This window comes from Petaurus breviceps, unplaced genomic scaffold (genome assembly GCF_028583685.1).
Source record: "Petaurus breviceps papuanus isolate PSGF00001 unplaced genomic scaffold, PetGlider_PUasm1.0 185, whole genome shotgun sequence".
Taxonomy (NCBI): domain Eukaryota; kingdom Metazoa; phylum Chordata; class Mammalia; order Diprotodontia; family Petauridae; genus Petaurus; species Petaurus breviceps.
The window spans coordinates 41639959-41661544 of NW_027185797.1; the positions used below are offsets into that span (position 1 = coordinate 41639959).

The 21586-nt window shown below is 53.1% G+C and overlaps 1 protein-coding gene across 2 annotated transcripts; it reads left to right on the plus strand.

The window, feature by feature from the left end:
* Positions 1-5912: 5912 nt before the first annotated feature.
* Positions 5913-14947, plus strand: CALM3 (calmodulin 3). Of its 2 annotated transcripts, XM_069089086.1 has the most exons (6): positions 5913-6116; positions 10921-10951; positions 12411-12554; positions 12712-12818; positions 12975-13110; positions 13356-14947. In XM_069089086.1, exons 1-6 carry the CDS (start codon positions 6114-6116, stop codon positions 13382-13384), a joined length of 450 nt encoding a protein of 149 aa, XP_068945187.1. In that variant the 5' UTR covers positions 5913-6113; the 3' UTR covers positions 13385-14947. The 2 variants fall into 2 exon arrangements, with proteins under 2 accessions (XP_068945187.1, XP_068945186.1); XM_069089085.1 differs by lacking the exon at positions 10921-10951 and having other exon boundaries at positions 5915-6120; positions 12384-12554.
* Positions 14948-21586: the final 6639 nt, after the last annotated feature.

The following is a 21586-nucleotide window of genomic DNA, read 5'->3' on the forward strand; positions in this document are numbered from 1 at the left end:
GTGCTAAGTGCTGTCCAATCTCCCACGTCTTTCATAGCCCATCCCTCCTTTCTACTCATCGCACAAGCCCCCTCACTCGTGGCCTTCTGGTGCACCTGAATGGGGTCTCTTCCTTCTCCTATCCATTCTCTACACCAGGGCTTCTTAAAGTTTTTCCACTTGTGATCCCTTTCCACATCTCTTTTCAGCAGGTTGGCGCTGGGTGGTCTGAAGGCATGTGCAATGCAAAGTGTGCATGCTGCGTGTTCAGAACCAAATCTACAATGAAGTTACTCAATGCAACATGGGCGAGCACTGCCAGAAACACCTCAGATTCCTCACACAATTTTTGGTCACTGCCGTTCCTTGTACTGTTGCCAAATCTTTCATGATGCCGTATGGAGTCATGACCCACAGTTTAAAAAGCACTGCTCTACACCACTGTCAAATGGATATTTCCAGCACCAATCTATCTGCATTATTCCTTTTCTTAATGGGTTTTGGTGCTTTGTATAACCTCTAGGAAAAGGGAGACAGACTATAACCTCAGTGATCTAGGGAACTCCCAGGTGAAAAAACTGCCTCCACCTTTTCTGCATAGACCTTAGAGAGCTGTCCGGAATACAGAGAAGCTAAGTGACTTGGCCAGGGTCATGCATGTCAGAGGCAGGACTTGAACCCAGGCCTTCCTGGCATGACCATTATGTCAGGCCCAATTTCAGAATCCTGTTTGGTATTTCAAGTCCTTCACAATCTGTGTCCCGGCCACCTTGCTAGGCTTACACATGACTCTCATTTCATGCAGTCTGTCTCAAACTCATCTGTCTGCAGATCACTACTTTGGTTATTCCATCTCCAGCCACCACACTTTTGCACTGGCTTCCTCTCCACCCACCTGCCCATCCAGTTCTAGCATGCCCTCCCTCCTCAGCTCATTAACTCCCTTCAAGGTTCAGCCTTTCCAGATGCTCCCAAGTGTCAGCTGTGCACATTCATACATACACACAAAATCACTTCATATTCATACCTTCTTGGTCAGATTTATCTTTTCTTTGGCATATTCTCCTATTTTTCATACAGAAGGAGCCTAAGGGACAAAAGAATCTGTGGCATGTGCCACCCTCAGGAGATTAACATGACTGGCATTGCCACAATGTAGTTTAGCTGCTGAGCTCTGGAGGCACATATTTTTAAAACTGAGCCTTTCTATAGAAGGCTGGACTGGTTTTTTCTCACCTGGGGCAAGTGGCCTAAAAATCAGGGATGGGGAAGAGGATGGACAGACACCCTAGGATACCTCACCCCAAGTCCCCAGAAATAAGGCCATTGTACCCCTCTTTACACCAATTATTCTTGATAATTAGGTCCTAAGGTTAGTTGTTCCTTCACATTTGGCATCCAATTAAGAGACTTGATTTCTGGTAACTAGAGAGAGACAGAGGGGGGGGGGGGAAGAGAGAGACAGAGAGACAGAGGAGAGAGACAGAGAGAGAGGAGGGAGACAGAGAGACAGAGAGAGAGAGAAGAGGGAGAGAAAGAGGGAAGGAGGGAGGGAGAGAGAGAGAGAGATAGAGAGAGAGGTAACTTTGGATAAACAACAGATAAGATGCTTTTGGGAGATGGGGGCTACAAGAAGACATGAAACCAGTTCCCCCCACAAAAATTCCTCAAATTTCCATGAGAGCTAGAAGACGCATTAGGAATAATAGATTTTGAGCAGAAGAAAACTTCAAGGTCATCTAGTCCTTCATTTTCTTGAAGAGAGCACAGAGATTTGGAGGGTAAAGAGACCACACCGAGAGTATGTGTCAAGTACAGGATTTGAAGCCCAGTAACTTGGCCAAGGTCACACAAGTAGGACTTGAACTCCAAACCCAGCAGCCTTCTCACTGTACCACCCACATAGATCAATTCCTTGATTTTTGCAAAAAGAGGAAACCAAGATCTTAGAGGGGGAGGTGACTTTCCTAAGGTTTTTATTCTGTCCTAATCTTAGGTGAAAGAGAACCTGGAGACAGAATAGAACAGATTACAATCTTGCAAACTTAAATGATCAGAAAAGCCATAAGAGGTGCCCTTCACAATCAGAGACAGTAGCAGAGACTATTGGAGCCAGCCAATAGCCCCTGAGGAGAAACTTGATTAAATCTAGCAGTGGGTTGGTCCATCAGCCAAGGCTCTAATTCTTGCAGGGAGCCAAACTCCTTGGAGGAGTTTGTCCACTGGTAATGCCACATAGAGAAGCAAACAATGGAGGCTCACTGATTGAAGAAAAGGACTCCCCAATGCAGGTGCCTTGAGGCACCCCTCATCCCCACGTTTCCTACATGTGTGCCTCAGCACCTTTGTGCTTTAAAGTTGAGCCCACTCTCTCCAAGGACTGAACATGTACAAGTGGGAGAGTGTGCCCTGGGCTTGGGGGGTGCTTTTGAACATCTATCTTTTCAGGAAATATCTCTCTGTAAATGCTGATTGATGGTTAATCGATATTGGGGGAAGCACTCTAGACAGAGATTCCCAGGACCTCTAGAACTCTAAAGGGAGCAGTAGTCAACTGACAGTCTGGGAACCCAAAATGTCTGTGAATGTAAGATTTGGGAGAAAGCCCAGAAGGGACCTAGCACCAAGGACAGTGCCTGACGCCAGAAATGAGCTGAAGAAATGCTTATTGGTCGATTGATTGAGTAATAATAGATGGATAGATATCTGTTACCATTGTAACCAATGGTGCCATGGTTGAGAATGAGGTATGGATGGATTTGTAGCCATACTATTGAAGGAAGTACCCCCATGGATGACATAGGAGATCAGTGGAAGAATGAAAGTAGAACAAGGTCTCTAGAGTCTCTTCAGCCCTGATAGCCTTTTTCAATGAATTTTTCTTGATATCTTTTGCTTGTCAAATACTCAAATTTTTACCTAAATTTTCCCGTATTCCTCCCCTTAACCCTTTCTAAAGATCTATCCCATTTAATAATTAGCGAACAAAGAAAGATGAGGAAGAGAAAAAGTGAGCATAAACCTATCACTACGTTGAAAAAAATATCTGACAAAATGCAGTGCTTCAAATTCAAGGACCCTCCCACCTCTGCAAAGCAGTGTGGGGAAGCAACTCCTCAAATCTCTTCTCAGGAGCCAAGCTTATTCTTTGTAACTTTGCAACATTCTTTTTTTTGAATTAATTTTATTTATATCTTTAAGGACTTTCTCTAAAACATCATCAGAATTTCCCCCAGTATCCCTCTCCCTCCTTCTCCCATACCATATAACAAACAATTTTTTTTTTTGCTTTTTTTTGGAGGGCAATTGGGGTCAAGTGACTTGCCCACAGTCACACAGCTATTTTTTGTTAAGTGTCTGAGGCCGGATCTGAACCCAGGTCCTCCTGACTCCAGGGCCGGTGTTCTATTCACTGCAGCACCTAGTTGCCCCACAAATAATATTTTTAAAGAAGAAAAAAACAGAGGAAAAGAATCAGAAAAAAATGGCCAATACATCAGAAAATATATGCAATATGCCACACTGATGGACCTCTTACCTTTACAAAAGAACAGAGCTGAGGTGTCTTCACATCATCTTTTCGTTGGGGTCATGCTTTTCTTTGTAGGTTTGCAATATTCACTTTTGACTATTTTGTGAAGATTATTTTTTTCCCTTTACATAGTTGAAGTCATTATGTAAATTGTTTCCTTGGCTTTGCTTACTTCTCCTCTGCATCATATTGTGTGTCTCTTCCCACAATCCTCTTTATTCCTCAGATTTGTCCTTTTTTACAACACAGTAATATTCTAATATATTCATGAACCACATTTAAATTAGCCATTCCCCAATTAATAATCATCTATTTTTTTTCCAGTTCTTTACTACTGCAAAAACAAAATACTGCTATAAATATTTTGGTGTGTATGGGACCTTTCTTTTTATCAATGACTTCCTCATTTCTATGCCTGCCAGTGGAATCTCTGGGCCAAAGGACAGGAACACTTTAGCCTCTTTGCTCTCATAATTCCAAATTGTTCTCCAGAATGCTTGTACTAACAATGTTCCACCAAGAATTCATCAGTGTGCCTATCTTGCCACAACCCCTCCTACACTGACTATTCCCATCTGTCATTTTTGCCAATTTGCAGGGTGTGAGGGCTGCTTTGATTTTCATTCTCTTATTATTAGTGATTTCGAACACATTTGCATATGGTTGTTAAGTCTGCAATTCTTCTTTTGAGTGTCACCCTAATCCAAAAGCCCATTGGTATGGGACTCACTCCTTACTGGTGGAGATGAATGCCCAGCCCTGTGTGAGGGGTGGGGCAGAGTTGGTAAGAGCTGAGAGAACTTCAGTTCTGGGACAGTCCCCTTGGCATCCCTTCACTTTACCAGAAGCATTTGAGCTGGAAGAAACCTTCAAGGTCATCTAGTCCTTCATGTTCTTGGAGAGCACAGAGGCTTGGAGGGTGAAGGGACCCACAGAGACTGCGTGTCAAGAACAGCGTTTGGATGCTCTGCACTCTGGGGACACTGGCTAGCAGCACTAGTGACCTGTCCCTCCAACAAGCTCTGCACCCACCGCCTTTGCAGGGCTGGCCCCAGGCCTGGAATGCTCTGCCTCCTCATCGCCTCCTGCCCTCCCGCAAGGTCCAATAAAAGCCCCTCCATTCGGATGCCTCCGCTCTGCTGAACGTCCTGGACGTGGCTTGTTTGTACATAACCGTGAGCGCGTTGTCATCACCGAGAGCCCGAACTTTTCCGTCTTTATCTCCGTATACTCAGCACTTGGCACAGCTCCCGCCGCAGAGTAGGCACTTAATAAATGCTCTGCAGGGATTCCCAATGTTCTAGGTCCCCTCTCAGCTCTGACAGTCCCTGTTCTAGACTTGTCCCCAGAGTTGACATTCCCTGCTCTAAGGGTCCTCCAAGTTCTGACATTCCAAGGTCTAAGCCCCACCTCTGATATTTCCTGTTCTAGATTCACCCCACAGCTCTGACATTCCTTGTTCTAGATTCACTCCCAGCTAGGACATCCCACGTCCTAAGCGCCCTCTCACCCCTGACATTGCATGAGCTATATAAAATGCTGGGGCTGGTTAAGTGCTTCGGGATCCCGCGGTGGAGACGTCCGGATCTCACACCCCCAGGGTCCTGAGAGCGTCCACCTCTAGGCTGGGGGTCTAGCACAGAAGGGCCAGCAAACTTTAGGCCTACCCCGCCTCAGGGTCGTCACGAAGGAGAGGGGGAAGGGAAAAACCACCTCTGTCTCCCCCTCCCCTTTCTCCTCCCTGGGGCGAGGGCTTCTCTGTCACGTGACCCTTCGGTCCTGCCCCCTCCAGCCCAAGTCCAGGATGGAGCTGCGTGATGACGGCATTCTCCTGGTCAGACCATATAAGTGGTTCGAAGAGGGCACTGTGGGGGTCGTTTCCTACACCACCGTCCCACTGTCCCCGTAGGAGGCTTGATTAGAAGAAAAAGACCCTTGTTCCGTGAACAGTTTAAAATTCTCTGTCATCCCTTCGCTCGCGGGAGTTACGACCTCTCCTTCCAACGTATTCCTTTTCTCTCAAAGTCCCCCTTTCCGGCCGCACGCGGTGGCGCATCCCGGTTTAACGCATTGCAGGGAACGTCGGACCAATTGGCGAGTCCCTCTCATTTCCGCTGTCACTGCGGGCCAATGACGACTTAGTTCACACGGTGAAGGAATCGTGTCCCTCCGCCGAACCTCTACAGCTAAAAAGAGCCGAGAAAATAATCCCTTTGCCGCGGACGGGGGCGGAGGTGTGCACTACCCCAAGAATAGATCCGGCTTGAGCCTGTACTGGAAAGGGCTGGAATCGGGAGGGCGGAGGGATCCTGCACCGCAGTGCGGCGCTGAAGCGGGGAGGGAGGGAATCTGGTGGGGGCGGGGCCGGCGGACGGACGGGCGGGGCGCAGGCGCAGGCGCAGGCGGGGCGGCTGTCGGCGGCGCGCGCTGCAGTCTCTGGTGGCGCGAGCGCGCAGCGGCGGCGGCGGATCCGGCAGGAGCTGTGCCCCCTGCTGCGCTCGGAACCTCGTTCCCAGCGCCGCGCGACCCCCAATCCTCCCTCCTCCTCCTGCTAACTCCGCTCTTCATCCTCCTCCGGTGCCCAGAGCGCCCGTGCCCCGCCATGGTGAGTGTGCGCGGAGTGGGGGTGGGGTAAGGGGAGAACCGTTAGAGTGGGGGGAGGGGAGGATCGAGAGGGATGGTCAGTGTTCGTCCTCGAGGCCCCCAGGGTGGTCTGGGGGAGGAGAATGGTCAATTCCATGTCCAGAGGCCCTGGAGGGGGGAGGGAGATGTGGGGGGAGGGGTAGAGATGATCGGCTTCCCAGCCAGAAGTCCCCGGAGGGGAGGGGGAGGCGGTCAGAGAGGACCCCAGAAGGCGGTTTGGGGGAAGGGAGGACCCGAGCCTGGTTTCGGGCAGCAGGGTGTCAGTTTCTGCCGGAGGGGAGGGGGGCTGGACGTGGTCCTGGGGGGGTGATGGGATGCGGAGGGGGAGGTGCTGAAGGTCTGCCGGGGAGGGCCCTGGGGGCTGGCGGGGAAGGAGATTAATTTTGGGGGGATTGGAGCGAACTCGGGGTGCCGAGCTCTGGCTGCGCTCTTCCTAGGGAGCCCTCTGGAGACGTGAGGCTGGCCCCCCGGGATAGGCTGTTGGGCCCTGGCAGAGAGGGGTGGATGCGGGTGGCCCCGAAGTGGGGGCTGGGAATTGAACCCCGGAATGGAGCCCGATAGGAGGATCCCTGGGGGGAGGGGCACAGCTCGGTCCTCGCAGGGTGGGGGAGGTCTAGACTGACAGGGGGGCGGGGAGAGAAGGCGGCGAGGAGCTGGGACCGCAGGGTAGGAAGGAGTGGGCCCTGGCCGGAGAGACCCCCAAGAGTCGTGCCCTGGGGCCCTTACGGGGGCTGACCCTCCTGGGATGGACTCGGGGGACGCCGGCTGGTCTGTGTAGAGTGGGGGGCTCCTATTAGGGAGGACCCCTGGAGGAAGGTGGGTGCCTGGAGCACCTCCAGGGAAGATGGGGCAGCCCCTGGCCGAGGACCTCGTGGGAGGGTGAGGCTTGGACCCCGGTGGAGTTGATAGATTAAACCTGGAAGGGGGGTGAAGTGTGGGGGGTAGTTGCCTGAGGTTTGGGAAGGATGAAAGCAACTCAGAAAGGGAGTAGAGGGTTGGGGGCGGGGACTCTAGTGAAGGTGACTGATTTTTGCCAGGAAAAGAGGGGGCATTTGAAGCCTGGGGAAGAAAAGGGATTGTTTGGAAGGTTAAGGTGAAACCTTGAAGAACCAGGTCATGATTAGACCGGGAGCCAGAGGAAGGGGAGATGGGTTCCATTTGTTAGGGGAAAACAGAGCAGCCTCGTGGAAATGATGGGTAGGGTGAAGATGGGAGAGGCTGAAGCCCTGATTGGCTAAGGGATGCTAGGGGCAGCTGGCATAGTGAGGGGAAAAGGAAAAGAAAGGGGTGAGAGTTAATCCTGCATTGGGGGGGGGGGGGTGATAATGAGATTCTGGAGCCTGGGGAATAGTTGGTGTCTTTGCAGAAGGTATTGGAAGGGGGAGAGAAAGATACCATTTGTAATAGGAGGGAAGATGGAGGGGTTGGGACTGGAATAAGAGAGGAGCTCAACAGGCTGCTCTTCTGGGAATTCTGGGGGTGTAGGACAGGGGGAAAGAGACTTGAGAAGGAGTATGGGCTGGATGAAGGCTCAGAGAGGAAAGGACCTGGGGGAGGGCAGAGGGAAGGTGGAGTTGTGGGAATGATGGACGGGGTTTGGGTATTGGTCAGGTGGAGGAAGAGTAGAACCCAAGGTGCCAGTGGTCAGGCCAAGCTACAAACTGAAGTGTTTGGGAGAAGATCCCAGTCCCAGGATTCAGGTGGCTTAATGCATTGGGGGGGGGGTGCAGCTAAAAGCTGAGTTTTTATGGCAGTTGAGTGTGTGCCCACAGTGGGATTTTCAGGGTAGTTTGTAGCAGAGGCCTATCCTCTGGGGGTGGGGGGAGGGATAAACAGGCCAGGGTAGGGAGGACTCTCTTTGGTACAACAAGATATTGAAAATTAAAAAATAAGGCTTTTGAGAAGAGAAAAGTGGGCTTGAGATTAGGGGAGGATGTTGCAGGTGGTTTTCCTGAAGGGTAGAACAGAGGATTTCTAGTTTAGGGGGTGGGGGTGGATTAGGGCTTTGGGGGAGATGGGATCAGGTCCAGTGGAATTTGGCCAAGGGTACCAAAAAGGTAGGAGCCAGTGGGTATTTGCCCGGGGTAGCATTTGGAAAATGATGTCCAGTGAAGCTGAGGTTTGAGGGGAAAGCCAGGAAGATAAGACAAGGGGCAGCACTAGAATTCTCGTCCTGCTGGATACAGCCGGGGGTCTCCTGTCTCCTGGTCCTGAGGACTGTCTGGAAGTCTAGCACCCATCCCCTGTAGGGGATCTTGGCGTCAGGCTTGGACCTTCTCTGATTCAGTGATGGGCCTGAGCCCCTGGGGGGGGGGGGCGAGGGGGGTAATTGGGGCTGGATCAGGTGACTTTCAGAACACCCCCACCCCACCCCCCATAGAGGAGCAGTCATTCCAGCCCTCTTGGTCTCCTCCTGAGGCCTAGTCATAGAATGTCAGACCTGAGAGATAATCTGCATCCAACTCCTCCTTTTCTAGCCGAGGAGGCCGAGATGGTGAGTGACTTGTCCCAGATGTTTGTTTCCTCCTTGGCACAGCTAGAATTTTGAGAAAAAAAAGGAAGACTCGTTCTTGCCTCCTCTGCACCACACCCCCGCGCCCTCCCCACACATATACCCAAAAAAAGCCCTGCCTCGCCATCCCTGCTGGCTGGCTCAGCCAAGCCTCCGTTGCCTTGGGCTCCCTTCTGCCTCCAGCCCCACTCCTCTCCAGAAGGCTCTAAATCCTACCTGGTGCCAGGTTTCAGGGTCTCCTACCTCAAAACCACCCCTGAGGGGCCACAGCAATTCATTTGAGCTGTTACTTCATGTGCTTCCACTTGGGATCCTGGAGCAAGGGGGTGAGAGGGAAGGAATCCTTTACACCTGGGGTGGACTTTGGCCTCGTCTGCTGGCCTGCTCCCTGCCTTGATGTCTGGGCTCAGTACCCGTGGAGCTTAGGGCCAGCCCTGAGCTAGAGGATCATTCCCCTACCCCCTGCTCCCAATAGATTGGGTCTTTTCAGTCTGAGAGACTAGAATATGGAGGTAGGGAAGAAACTGGCAGGCCCTGCCACCCACAGCCTCCCCTCCCCCAGTCCCCTGCAGCACCAGCCCTGGCCTCCGAGCCAGTGGCCTTCTAGTTGTGAAGCAGTGTGTATATGGGGGGGGGGGGGGGGGACAGGACTGGCCCAGCTCTCTCTTCCTTTCTGACATGGGCCTTGAGGAGAAGCCCTGCTTGCATTACTCCTTCCCACGATCTGTCTTCTCAGGTGTCAGGATGGAGGTGGCCGGGGCAGATACTTTGTACTCTAGAAGCTGGGGCCTTTGAACAAGATTGCAGGCCTCTCAGAAGGGCCACTGCCCAGGCCTGGCCTTCTCCAGCACACAGCTCACTGCTGGCACTACATCCTCCATGTGGGGACAGGGGAAGAGGGCAGCTGTGGCTAGTGAGGCTGGAGAAAGACGAGGCCTTCTCCTTCTCTGTTACCCTGGGTTCTCTTCAGAGTGGCCCTCCTTTCCTCCATAACTTTGACATCCCTCCCATTGTACTCATTCAGGCCTGCTTTCCTGTGAGTCCAAAGTCTCCTTTCCCAAGGAGGAAAAGAGAAAAGAAAGTACTCTCTCCACAGGAGCCTTGAGAGGAGGTTTGGGGCATTATCTGAGACAAGAGCAGGCACCCACCCACAGTGATCCAGGTGGAATAGGCCTCCATTCGGCTGCCTGTGGGGCCAGAGCAGAGATTCTGAGCTGCCTCTGATGAATTCTGGGCTGGCCCTTCCCCTAGGCAACGCTGTGCTCAATTGGTCCTTCCCCCTGTTCTGAGAACTGGCTTGCTTTCAATCATCCCGCATTGCAGGGGAGGAGGCCCCCTGCAGTACAGCATGGACCAGGCTTGGCCCAAACCTGACCTGTCAGCTGGAATGGCAGGGAGGGAAAGAAAGGGTTAAAAACACCGCAGTGTGGTAAGGGAAGGCAGCTCAAGCCTGCAGTGGTTACCACTGCTGCAGCCCCTTCCCTGACAGCTGCCCCTCAAGTCTGAGGAGAGCAGACCAAAGTTCTCCCCTGACCCTCCAGCCAAGGAAGTGGGCCGGATTCAGCAGCACCTGCCTGCTAGCCCAGGTGGGTCTCAGCCCCAGCCCTGGAGTGTGGCCGTCCTGGAGGAATGCTTCACCCTCAGGCTTCCTGTTATATGTAGGTGACATGGGACAGGATTTGGGTTAATGGTACAGGTCTGTGCTATGACTTCCACTCCCTCCCCCTGCTCAAGAACTGACCTGTTTCAGTTTGGCAGAACCTTCTAGACCTGCTTGCTTAGGCCTCTTGGGAAGAAGCTCCCTGCCTCCTCAATGACACCATAAAGGCACAGACTCACAGCTCAGGGAGACTTCTTTCCCCTTGAAAATGCCAGTGTTGGAAGGAGGGAGCCCTTTTGATCTTCCCCCACCCTTCACTACATCATGATAGAATATCCCAGTTAGACAAGATCTCTGAAAGCACCGGGTCCCAGCCCTACCAGTCAGTCTCTCCATTCTACACAGGAGCTGGATCTTAAGCCCAGTATGGCCCCTGACATGCTGAACAGCTCCAGGAAAGGCTCCTGCCCTACCCCATGCTCCTTGTCACCCTCATCCCCAGGAGGGATGCTGACTTGTCTCTGCACAAAGTGGTTTTTCATCCTGAGGAGGTGGAAAGAACCTCATTAGAGAATTGGAATTGGCGGGGGGGACCCTTAATGATGGCTGGCTCGGCCAACCCAATGATGTCTTCTTTCTCTGATGCTTTTCCAGGCTGACCAGCTGACTGAGGAGCAGATCGCAGGTGAGCCCTCCTCCCCCACTCCCCGCACCCTCCAGGGACACGTCCGCAGCTGAGCCAAGTGTCTCATGGCCCCACTAGATTCCTACAAACGTGTTGTTGTCCTTGCCAGCTAGCTGTGGGGAAAGGGCAGAGACGCCCCCTGGGGAATCCGTGTTGTGCACTGTTGTCCCCTGTGGCACCTGGTACAGAGGTCCTGCTGAATTGCCAAAGGCTTTCCCCACAGCAAGCCTAGGTGGGCAGCTGAGGGCCCTGTGGCTTGGAGGTACAACAGCTTAGCCACAGCCAGGATTCAAACCCACATCTCCCAAGTCCCACTTTCCTGTTCTTTTTGCTGCATGCCGCCTCTTGAATGCCATTCGCTCAGTGACTATAACTGGCCACCACCAGTGACCCGGTGAGCTAGGTGCAGACGGCCGAGTTGGGTGAGGCTCATTGGTGGTGTAGGTTAGGGAGCTGTCAGCCCCAGGGTAATCGTAGAGATCTGCTTCCAGGCTCCTTGTTCACTTAGAAAAGACTGTACTTGCGTCCCATTTGGCCATCTGACCTGAGGTTATCCCTCCTCTGCCCTCCCTGGCTACTTGGAGCCTGGCCATCCTGTCCAGAGTAGCCCTGCCTCTGCTCCCCTCCATCCCCTCTCTGCTTCTCAGCCTCCTCTCCCCAGAAGTACACACCTACTTCTTCCTTCCCTTTCCTAGTTAACAAAATGCCCATCTAGATAATACCCTTTAGGGAATGACGCCTGGACATCTCCGCTGTCATCAGCAGCTCTGAAGGGGAATGGGAGCATCCGATGCCAAAATGAACCCAGTGGGGGGAGAGGAGCCATGTGCCCGCCTCCTGCGCAGTCAGCTGCATCTCCCCGCTCCCGGCCTAGCCCCAGCTGCGGCCCTCCCACTCAGCCCCACTAGCTTCCCATCCCTCTGTCTCGGCAGCCCGTTCTCCCTCCCCACGCACTGTCCGTCCATCCATGCACCGCTGCCACCCACCCACGCATAACTGCTCACAGCTCCTCCCATGGGCAGCCCCAGTGGCAAATGGGGGTGGGGGAGTGGGGGGGACACAGGAATCTGGGTTGGCAGAGACAATGAGATGGGCTGCGTCTTTGGGATTGCTGATACCCCTTGTGTCTGTTTCTCTCAGCTTTGGGAGGAGGCTGGATAAAGATAAAGGTTAAAATGTGTCCATCCAAAGTGGTTTGGAATTGCCTACACTTCGCTCTCCCCAGGGCTAGAGCTGGGCTGGAGCCCACTGCTCAGATAACCTTAGGGATACTTTGGCCCTGGAGGACTTCGTGGAGCTGGTTAGGGGCCTGGGTCCTTCCAGAGGCTCTCGGGCAGAGACTTTTTTGAACCATGTGGCTGGGATTGCTTTCTTTTCCTCTTGACCCACTCTTGACAATGAGGGTGTTTAGGAATGACAGCGTTCCTTCCAGCTCTGACCCTGTGATCTCACCTTTCAGAGTTCAAGGAAGCCTTTTCCCTGTTTGATAAGGATGGAGACGGGACCATCACCACCAAGGAGTTGGGTACAGTGATGCGGTCCCTGGGTCAGAACCCAACCGAGGCTGAGCTCCAAGATATGATCAATGAGGTGGATGCAGACGGTGAGCCCTGAGGGAGGTGGGTGGGTAGCTGTGTGGACCTGCAGGCACCCCTCATACCACTGTGCTGGGGTGTTTGGCCTTCCCCTCCTGGGGCCGTATGAAGGCCTCATCTGTGGTGTTGCATGCCAAACTCTTCTAACCCGGGCACTGCTTCCAGGAAATGGGACCATTGACTTCCCTGAATTCCTGACCATGATGGCGAGGAAGATGAAGGACACAGACAGCGAGGAGGAAATCCGAGAGGCATTCCGCGTCTTTGACAAGGTGGGCAGGGCCCCTTTCTTCCCTGGGCCTTTGCCCCAGGTGATCCCCAGCACTAGCCTCTCGGAGAAGTAAAGGAGGTGGTGAATGGAGAACATTTGAGAAAGTGTGAAGAGGCACTTGTGTGTGACATGAGGCCTTTCTCATCTGCTCCTCCAGGATGGGAACGGTTACATCAGTGCTGCCGAGCTTCGTCACGTGATGACCAACCTTGGGGAGAAGCTGACCGATGAGGAGGTGGACGAGATGATCCGAGAGGCGGACATAGATGGTGATGGCCAAGTTAACTATGAAGGTGTGTCCACCCCGCCCCGGACATGGGCTGAGTCCAAGGGGAGATAGATGGGACAAGGGTCAACCTGCAGGGCAGAGGGATGGTTTGGGGGGCATGGGCTTCCCAGCCTTTGGGATGTCCTCATGCATCCCTTGCCCGTGTCTTCATTAGTGGGAGGTCAGAGCCACTTGGTGCCATGGTGAGCAGGCCGTGGCTCTGGGCCCCGGGCCTGACCCACCTCCCCTCTCCCTGTCTTGTCTTGGCAGAGTTTGTGCAGATGATGACCGCAAAGTGAAGGCCACGGGCAGCTGGTGATGCCCGTTCTCCTTTGGTCTCTCTCTCCTCTCGCGCGCGCTCTCTCTCTCCGACACTCTTACTCGCACTACCTGGTTCTAAGCCAACCCTGACTGACGACTGAGAATCCGACATAAAGCAACACGAGATTTGTCCCAAGCTGCATGACTGCTCTTTGAGCTCCTCCCTTCCTTCTTCCCTCTCTGCCCTGGGACATCCCAGCGCCCGAGCTGACCTCACCCCACAAAACCAAGCAGGGGTCCCTGCCTTCATGGCTCCCTGTAGGTCTCCTCCTCTCCCTTTGATTTCTTACCCTGTTTTCAGTGGCCAGTGCTGGCCCCATGCCGGGAGCTGCAGCAGAGTGGGGAGAGTGTCCCTACCTGGGGCAGGAAAGCCAAACCCTTTAGATGTTTGCATGCGTCTGGCACTGTGGTTCTGTGTTCGAAACATTTGGGGGGCCATGGTGAAAGGTCTAGAGGAGTTCCAACATGAGGTGTTGGGGTGGGGGGTGGGTGGGCATGAGGAACAAGGGGTGCCACCTCATGTGGCCTTTGAAATTGAGGAGAAGGGAATTCTAGACACTGGTTGTAGGGGTAGGACAGATGAAGAAAGTAAGGTAGGGATGGACAACATTACAAAACCCATTGGCTTTTATTCCCAAATCATCAGCGATTGGCTCGACCAAGTTTTGGCCTGTGGGAGAGGAGGGGAGAGGTGTCCCTGCTCCCTTGGCACCTTGTATAAATTGTAAATGTCCACACTCCTAAAGCAATCTCCTGAGCTGTTCTGTAAATATCTGGTGCTAACATCCCGCTGCCCGCCCCTCCCTGCCGCTTCTGCTTCAGCCCCGCAGTTTGAGTGAATGTGTCAATGGTCGCTTGGCTATGTGCTCATGATTTTTTTTTCTTTTTCAGGCAAAATTCATATATAGCCTGGGGGTGGGGGGTGACCCAGCTACTACCATCATTGATCATAGCTGCAATAAGAGTAATGTAGGAGAGGCCCGGCTGGCCGTCTGCGCTCCCCTCCTCTGCCCGCCTCGCGTCTCTCTAGTGACTTGCTGCGCTCGCTCGCTCCTAGGTCTGTGCTATGTCTGCTAGTCACCCCCTCCCTCCGCCGGAAAGCATGATCAGCAAACTCTCTTCTTACCAACAGCCGTTTCTCTCTTAACTTAACATTTGGGATGAAGAAGGAGCCGTGGGCAGACTGGTCTTTTCTCCTCCCTAGGTTCTTCTTTCCCTCTCTCTCCCTCTCACACCCAATCCCCAATGCCCAGGTGGATCAAACTGACCCTTCTCGGGCCTGGCAAGGAGGCAGGCCGCCTGACACACGAGAGTCCACTCTCCTGAACCACCCCCTGGTGCCTTCCTCCCAGGGGAAGGGGAGGCGGAAACCCAGCCAAGGGCGGTGGTGGGCAAGCAAGGTGGGATGAGGCTATGGCTATTTGGGGAGTGGTTTTATTTTGTTTTGTTCTATTTTTTAAACCGGGCAATATTGTGTTCAGTTCAAGCTGTGAAGAAAAATATAGATCAATGTTTTCCAATAAAATACAGTGACTACCTGGGCTGGCTCTCTTCCCCTTTTGTGATAATTCACAGATAGAAAGGGCTTCTCCCCACCCCCCCCAGAGCCCCATGAGCCAGGCCAGCCTCCCCACTCACTGGTCTCACTCAGATGGGCGTCACCACTGGCCCTTCCTTCCCCCTCCATGGCTGCCCCCAGCCCCTGCTCTCCCAGGGTCTTCCTCATATTGTCATGGGAGTCATCCTGTGTCCCCATCGAAATCCCAGGTGTCACCGTCAGAGCTGTGTCTTGCTTCTTGTATCTCCCCCACTAAAACAACTCCAAACTTGTTGAGCAGTCATGCCCTAGGTGCAATGACCCCATCTGGGGGGCTCTTGGCAGAGATACTGGAGTGGTTCGCCATCCCCTTCTCTAGATGAGGAAACTGAAGCGAACGGTTAAGGGACTTGCCCAAGGTCACAGCTAGTAGTTTCTGGGGCTGCATTTGAACTCAGGTCTTCCTGAATGCAGGTCCCATGCTCTATCCACTGTGCCACCTGGCTGCCCAGGGCAGCTCCAGAGGCCTTTGGTTAATTCCGGATGGCTGGTGAAATAGCATAAACTGGTTTTCCTCACGATTTAAATAGTTTTACAAGAGTTTTGCTCTGGACCATGAAGTAGGTGATACAGTTATTAACCCACATTTCATAGATGAAACTGATTCAGTCAGACCTGCAGCTTTCAGTTCAAACATTAGGCCCCTGCAGTGTGCAAGGACCTACTAGACACAAAGGGCCTTGTGTTCAGAGTTTATTGAACTCAACGTGATGAGAACACTGTGCAGGGCACCTTGGAGAAGACAGTAAAGTACAGTGCAGGGCTTCAATGCGTTATAGAATTGTGGCCGGTGAGTAGTAGGCCTGAGGAGCTCTGGAGGGAGAGGTGAAGAGGGGAATGGAAGGACACAGCACCAAGCTAATGAGAAGGACCCGGATTTCCAGGACAGACAAGTTGGGAATGTCCAGCCCTCGTTTCTTCTGCTACTGGAGGGAATGGGCAGGGGTCAACCCAGGTGGGCTCCCTGGAGGAGGTGAGTGCCGTGGCCAAGTTGAGAAGGGGAGAGGGGTAGATTGTTTCATTGGAGAGGCCAAAATGGAACAAGATCATAGGGCTTAAGACTGACTCAGGAGCAGAGGTGCATTTCACTCACTTTACAGCTGAGGAAACTGGGGTGGGGTCACCCCAGATCACAGCACTCACGGGGCCTCAAAGCTCTGGCACAAATCCAGCATTTACCACATCAGGCTTCTTACAGGGATCTTGGGGATCGTCCGCGTAACTGCCTTATTTTACAGAGAAGGAAACAGGCCTGAAAAGGCTAAGTGATCTCGCCCTTTTTGCTACCTACGCACAGGAAGCAAATGTGGGCGTTGTTTGCTTCTGGGGGTCAGGACGAAGCCTATTGTAAGAGCTGTAGGAAGGCCCATGGCCCGAGGTGAAGGGAGCTGGGGAGGAGCGGGGGTGCAGGGTGGGGCCGCCTGTGCTCGCTTCATCCCAGCTTTCCAGTACGGCTCTGCAAGCCTCCCAGAGTGCCCCTGCGGCCGGCTGCCATTATCTAGGAGTCCGGCCTTTGGTCTTTGATGAGCAAGGCCTTAGGACTGAGAAGCGCAAGCTAGAGGGAGCCCTTGGAGGGGACAGCAAGTATGGGACATCTTGGAAGGGGCTGGGGCCCCGGGCTCTGCCCTCTGAGGCCTCACGGTCTACCAGGGAAGAAAGATGAATGGACCCAAGAGACAGAACAGATCCGGGGTCATTTGGAAGGCTGTGAGCGGCCCCTGATGCTGCCATTGAAGGGGACTTCAAGTTAAACCTAAGGAGGAAGGGCCTTCCAGGCTTGGGGAACAGCCTTCATTTTACAGGTGGGGAAAATGAGGCCCGGAAAGGCAACTGCCATAACATTAGCCCCCTCCCACATACAAAATCTAAGCTAAATAAACAATTGGGGGATGATCGTGAACGGATTGTATCCTCCTCGAGCGCAGTGCAGAGTCCCAGGGGCTGGAGGAGGCGAATGAGCTGAGCGCTTGGAGATCCGTCCCCCACCCCAGCCCTCGAAGGCAGAACGGCCTTGCGGCCTACGAGGGTCTCCATGTGGCCAGCAGGGGGAGGCAACCGCCAAGTCAAGAACCTCGTGCAGCTCCGAGGGGCCCCTGTGTAACGTCTGAGGACTTGGGACACCACTGCCCCCGGCCTCCACGGAGGCTGGCAGGCTGGTAGTCACTGACTGAGAAAGTCCGTGCCCAGCCGGGCCCTGCGATCCCTGCTTAGCAACTCCTCGGCTCCCAAAGGAGCGGCCAGCTCCCCTCCGGCTCCTTCCTGTACTGGACAAATGTGAATCCCCAGAGACGGGGAGGGATTTTCTCAAGGTCACACTGGAAAATGAATGGTCTGTCTACAGCTCTCCACTGTCTTTGGGACCTCGGAGGCCAGCTAGCCCAAAACCCTCATTTTACAGATGAGGAAACAGGCCCATGGAGGTACTTGCCCAAAATCTCAAACGTGGTAAATGTCAAAGGTGGGATTTGAACTCAGGGCCCCTTGACTCCAGAGCTCCTGGCCCTGAATCCCACTCCCCCTCTCCTCCCAAAAATAAAACGAAAGATCCCACCTCTGGGAGTGAGTTTCTCAGGCCTGCCATCCCCTCTGGGTTTCACCCTGCCCCGCCCAAGAGTTATGAGTAGGTGGGATTTCACCTTCCCCCTCCCTCTGTACTAGATCTACTCCCCCCTCCCATCCCCAGCTTCGAAGTCCTGTGATTGATTCCTGTGGGACTTTGGCCTCTGAGACTCCGGCCTCACTCTACCAATCCCCCTTCCTCCCCATCGTTCCCCAGCTTAGAACACCAGCATGACACCCAAAGAAGGGACCTTGAGAGACTGTCCAGGCCCACCCTCTCATCTGACAGATGCTGGAACAGAGAGGGAAGGAAGGGACTTCACATTCAGCTTTTATCAACCATCACCCTGAAGTGGTTTTACCTCTTGCCAACATTCAGTCTGAGCCTTCTGTCCGACTTTCATACACCTCTTCATAGATAGGGGATAGAGTCCCTGGATAGGGAGAGAGGGGCCCCAAATGCTTGTCCTGGCCCAGCAGCCCCACCCCCCCACCCCCACGACATCATTTTTGCTGATGTAGAATTTGTTCAAGCATGGCTCTGCGCTTACACCTTGGCCCCACCCCCAAGGACATGATTTTTTACAAAGGAACTCATTTGATCCTCACTCCAACCTTGTAATGTTAGAACTACACAAATTATAATCCCCAAGTTTACAGATGAGCAAATAGCACCAGAGGTTAAAGGACTTATCTAAGGTCACACAGCTGCTACATCTCAAGAGATGGTATTTGAATCTAGACCTTCATGACGCCACATCCAGTACCGGAAAGGCCGAACATGGAAGATATTCTAAGGCCCCTCCCAGCTCGGACACACCCTGTTCTAAGGCCCCTCCCAGCTCGGACACACCCTGTTCTAAGGCCACTCCCTGCCCTGACATTCCCTGTTCCAAGGGCCCTTCCTACTACTCCATTATATGCTGTGTCTAATAAGGTTCCATCTAACTCTAAAGTTCTGTGACTTTGGGACCTTAATAGATATCGAATCCAGCCACACAAAGGAACAGATTGAAAGAAAAATGACCTGCCCAAGGTCACACAGATGACTTAGTGGCAGAAGCTCCATTGGGCTAGGACCCTTCCAGTTCTGCTGTCAGGGAGTCCTGGAGAATCCTACCTCCCAGGTGCTGCCAGATCCCACCCTAGGCTAAGAAGTCCCCACCCCCAGACTTTGGTGGCTTCCACCCTCCCCACTCCCCTACCCCCATCCATGCATTGTCATGGTTAGAGAGTGCCCCTAGTGTCCTGCAGAGTCCTGCTGCCTGGTCCAAATGGCAGAATGTTCTGGGCCTAAACCAGCCAGGCCAAAGAGAACTAGGCACATCATAGAGGGTGGGGCCCACGTGGTCCGGAAAAGGGAAGTGGGATTTGTCTGTCAGGCAATTTTTTTCTACTCACCCTCCAGTCAAGATGCCAATTCACCATTCCCTCTGGTGCCATAGATTAGGGACTGTGCCTCCAGCCCCCTCCTTGACCCAAAGGCAATCAGAAGCCTAGAAGGGACCTCACCCATTTGCAGGGAGGGAACAAAAACTGAACTGTTAACTTGAGGGAAAAAAATAGAGGGTTAGGACTTGGGGAGAGGCTGGACCAGGCTCTGCTCCAAGACTCCAGGTTCTAGCCTATCCTCCACCTCCATCACTCCGAGGCCACCAATGGACAGGGAGAAATTAAATGCTTTGAGATCCTAAGGGTTTTGCCCTGTGAATAGGAAGCTTTGCAATGCTCATTTATTTGGGAATTGCAGACATAATGCTTTGGGTACGTTGGCCCATTTCCCAACATTTGGATGAGAACATGCTTCCATGTTGTCTGTGAGCTACCCTCCCCCTCCCCCCGTTTTCCTTCTTGTACTCTACCATTCCCCTCTTCATCCCTGCCAAGCCCAACAGCTTCCCCATACCCCCACTCCACCACCCCAGCTCCCTCCTCTTCCTCTGATTATCTAGACATCCTTTCACCTTGGGGCACTTCATCAAAACAGCTTGATTAGGGACTGGGGATGGGGGTGGGGTGGGAGTATTCAAGATGACTTTTGGGGGGGAGCTGGGAGGGGCCATTTAGGGAAGGAAACCCTCGAGGTCTCCCATACTGATGAGAGGGAGAGGCCCACCGCTGGGGAAGGTAGCAGGGGTTGGGGACCAGAACGGAGGATTAACACTGAGGATACAGAAGCCACGGATAACTTTCCAGCTTTCCAAATATTTAGACAGTGAGATGGATAGGGGATGCAAGGCTGGGCTAGGGCGAGGGACCAGAGAGCCTAGTTATTTTGAGACTGCTATTCTTTCTGGGTTCCAGGACAAACTTTTTTCCTTTCACTGTTGTCTGACCTTTATGGGAGCAGATCCTGGAGGAGTGCTGGGGTGAAGCCCAAGGTGGGAGGATTGTGGAGACTGGCAAGCCAGATGCCAGGGTCCCTGGGCTGATGCCAAGGAAACCAGATATGTTTGTCCCCTCTGCTCCCCTCCTTTGACTCAACCCCACCCAGATGAGCTATTATGGCCCTGAGAATTTCATCCATTTTTGAAACTGTAAGGGTCCTTGGAAAGTATTCTGATACATGAGAAAACTGTAAAACAGGGCAGAGACTTGGCCAGTCATGCAGATGAAATGGAGAGTTGGAGATTTGGTCCTTTCCTGATATCATGGATTGGGGGGCTCAGGGTCTGGCTCTGCCTTTGGTACTTGGAAGAGAAACTGCTTGAACCAACAAGCTGTCCTTCCTCCTTTATTCCAACGAGCCACAGTTCCCCTCCTTCTCCCCACCTAGCCTGGTCAGAACTGAGATGGCAAACAGTCTGGGGAATCCAACGAGGGCAGGTGCCTGGTGCCTCATCCCTGGGTTGTGTCAGAAAAGGGGAAATTATGGACCTTAACAGCTGGTGGCCCCATGGGTGGGGCCTGGTGTAGGCAACAGAGCCCTTGCTGGAGCCTTCGGAAGACGGCCTTTCTGAAGAGGATGAAAACCCAGGGGTCCAGGATGGGGTTGAAAGCACTGAATCGGAAGGCAGCGAGGTCTGCCAGGTCCTTGTGGTCAGGTTTGATGGCCTGCCTGAAGCCACGAATCTGGGGGAGGGAGGAGAGGCAGGGAGCCGGTTAATAAGACCCCAGAACACCTGGGGATCAGACCTCCTACTCCCTACTGTTTCTCAAATTGTCTTTTGGGGACCCAGGAGCCCTAGTTCCCAGTTCCCCCATCTCCTCCCATTCTGAGCCCCTCCGGCTGTGATGTCTCCATACACCAAAAAAAAAAAAAAAGACAAAATCCAAGGCATGCTGGGCTTCTCCCCAGGGGTCGAACCCGGGCACCCCACAACTTCTCTGGGCCAGAAGGCCGAAGTAATTTACCCAGAGGTCATGCGGAAGAAGCGCATTACAGAAATTACCAAACAGTTGTTTAAACCCTGGTCTTCTGACTAAAACCATCCGCTGAGTACTTCCTCTCTCAGTCTTCTCTCTTCCCCACCCCACACCCCAGTGGTTCCCACACCCCTACTCCCCGATCGAGGGGAACTAGAGGTGGGGAAATAGCAATAAAATAAGAGAAGACAAAGAAATCAAAAGGGAGGAGGGCAAGCTGCAGTAAGAAGAGCTGGAAGGTGAGACTGGCCTCTTAGTGGGACTTGGAGCTCACATCGCAGACACCAGGAGGCCGTCTGGGTGAGGACAGAGCCTCAGCGCTGGCTGGGACTTCAGAAATCAAATCCCACCATGGTCCCTAGCCAAATAGCCTAGCACTCAGCACCACCGCCCTTTTTACTGAGCAGGTGAAGAACGGAAGCCAGAGGAAGCTGTCCCACCATCACAAGGTACACCAGTGGCCAGATACAAAGGAGAGACCCAGGTGAGCAGCAGAGTCATACATACAGCAGGGCATGTGAAGAAATGAGAGGGGGCTATAGGCTATGGGACAGCAGAAAGAGGAGGAGGAGGGAAGAGGAGGGAAGGTTGTCTAGAAAGTGGCAGGGAATCCAATTCATGGTGCCAGGCCTGAAAGGGACCTTTAAGATTGCTTCTC

Bases quoted from the DNA above. Each gene is read 5' to 3' on its own strand.
- CALM3 (XM_069089086.1), top strand. The intron at 12,819-12,974 runs GTGGGCAGGGCC...CTGCTCCTCCAG, and splicing joins CATTCCGCGTCTTTGACAAG to GATGGGAACGGTTACATCAG. The intron at 13,111-13,355 runs GTGTGTCCACCC...TTGTCTTGGCAG, and splicing joins TGGCCAAGTTAACTATGAAG to AGTTTGTGCAGATGATGACC.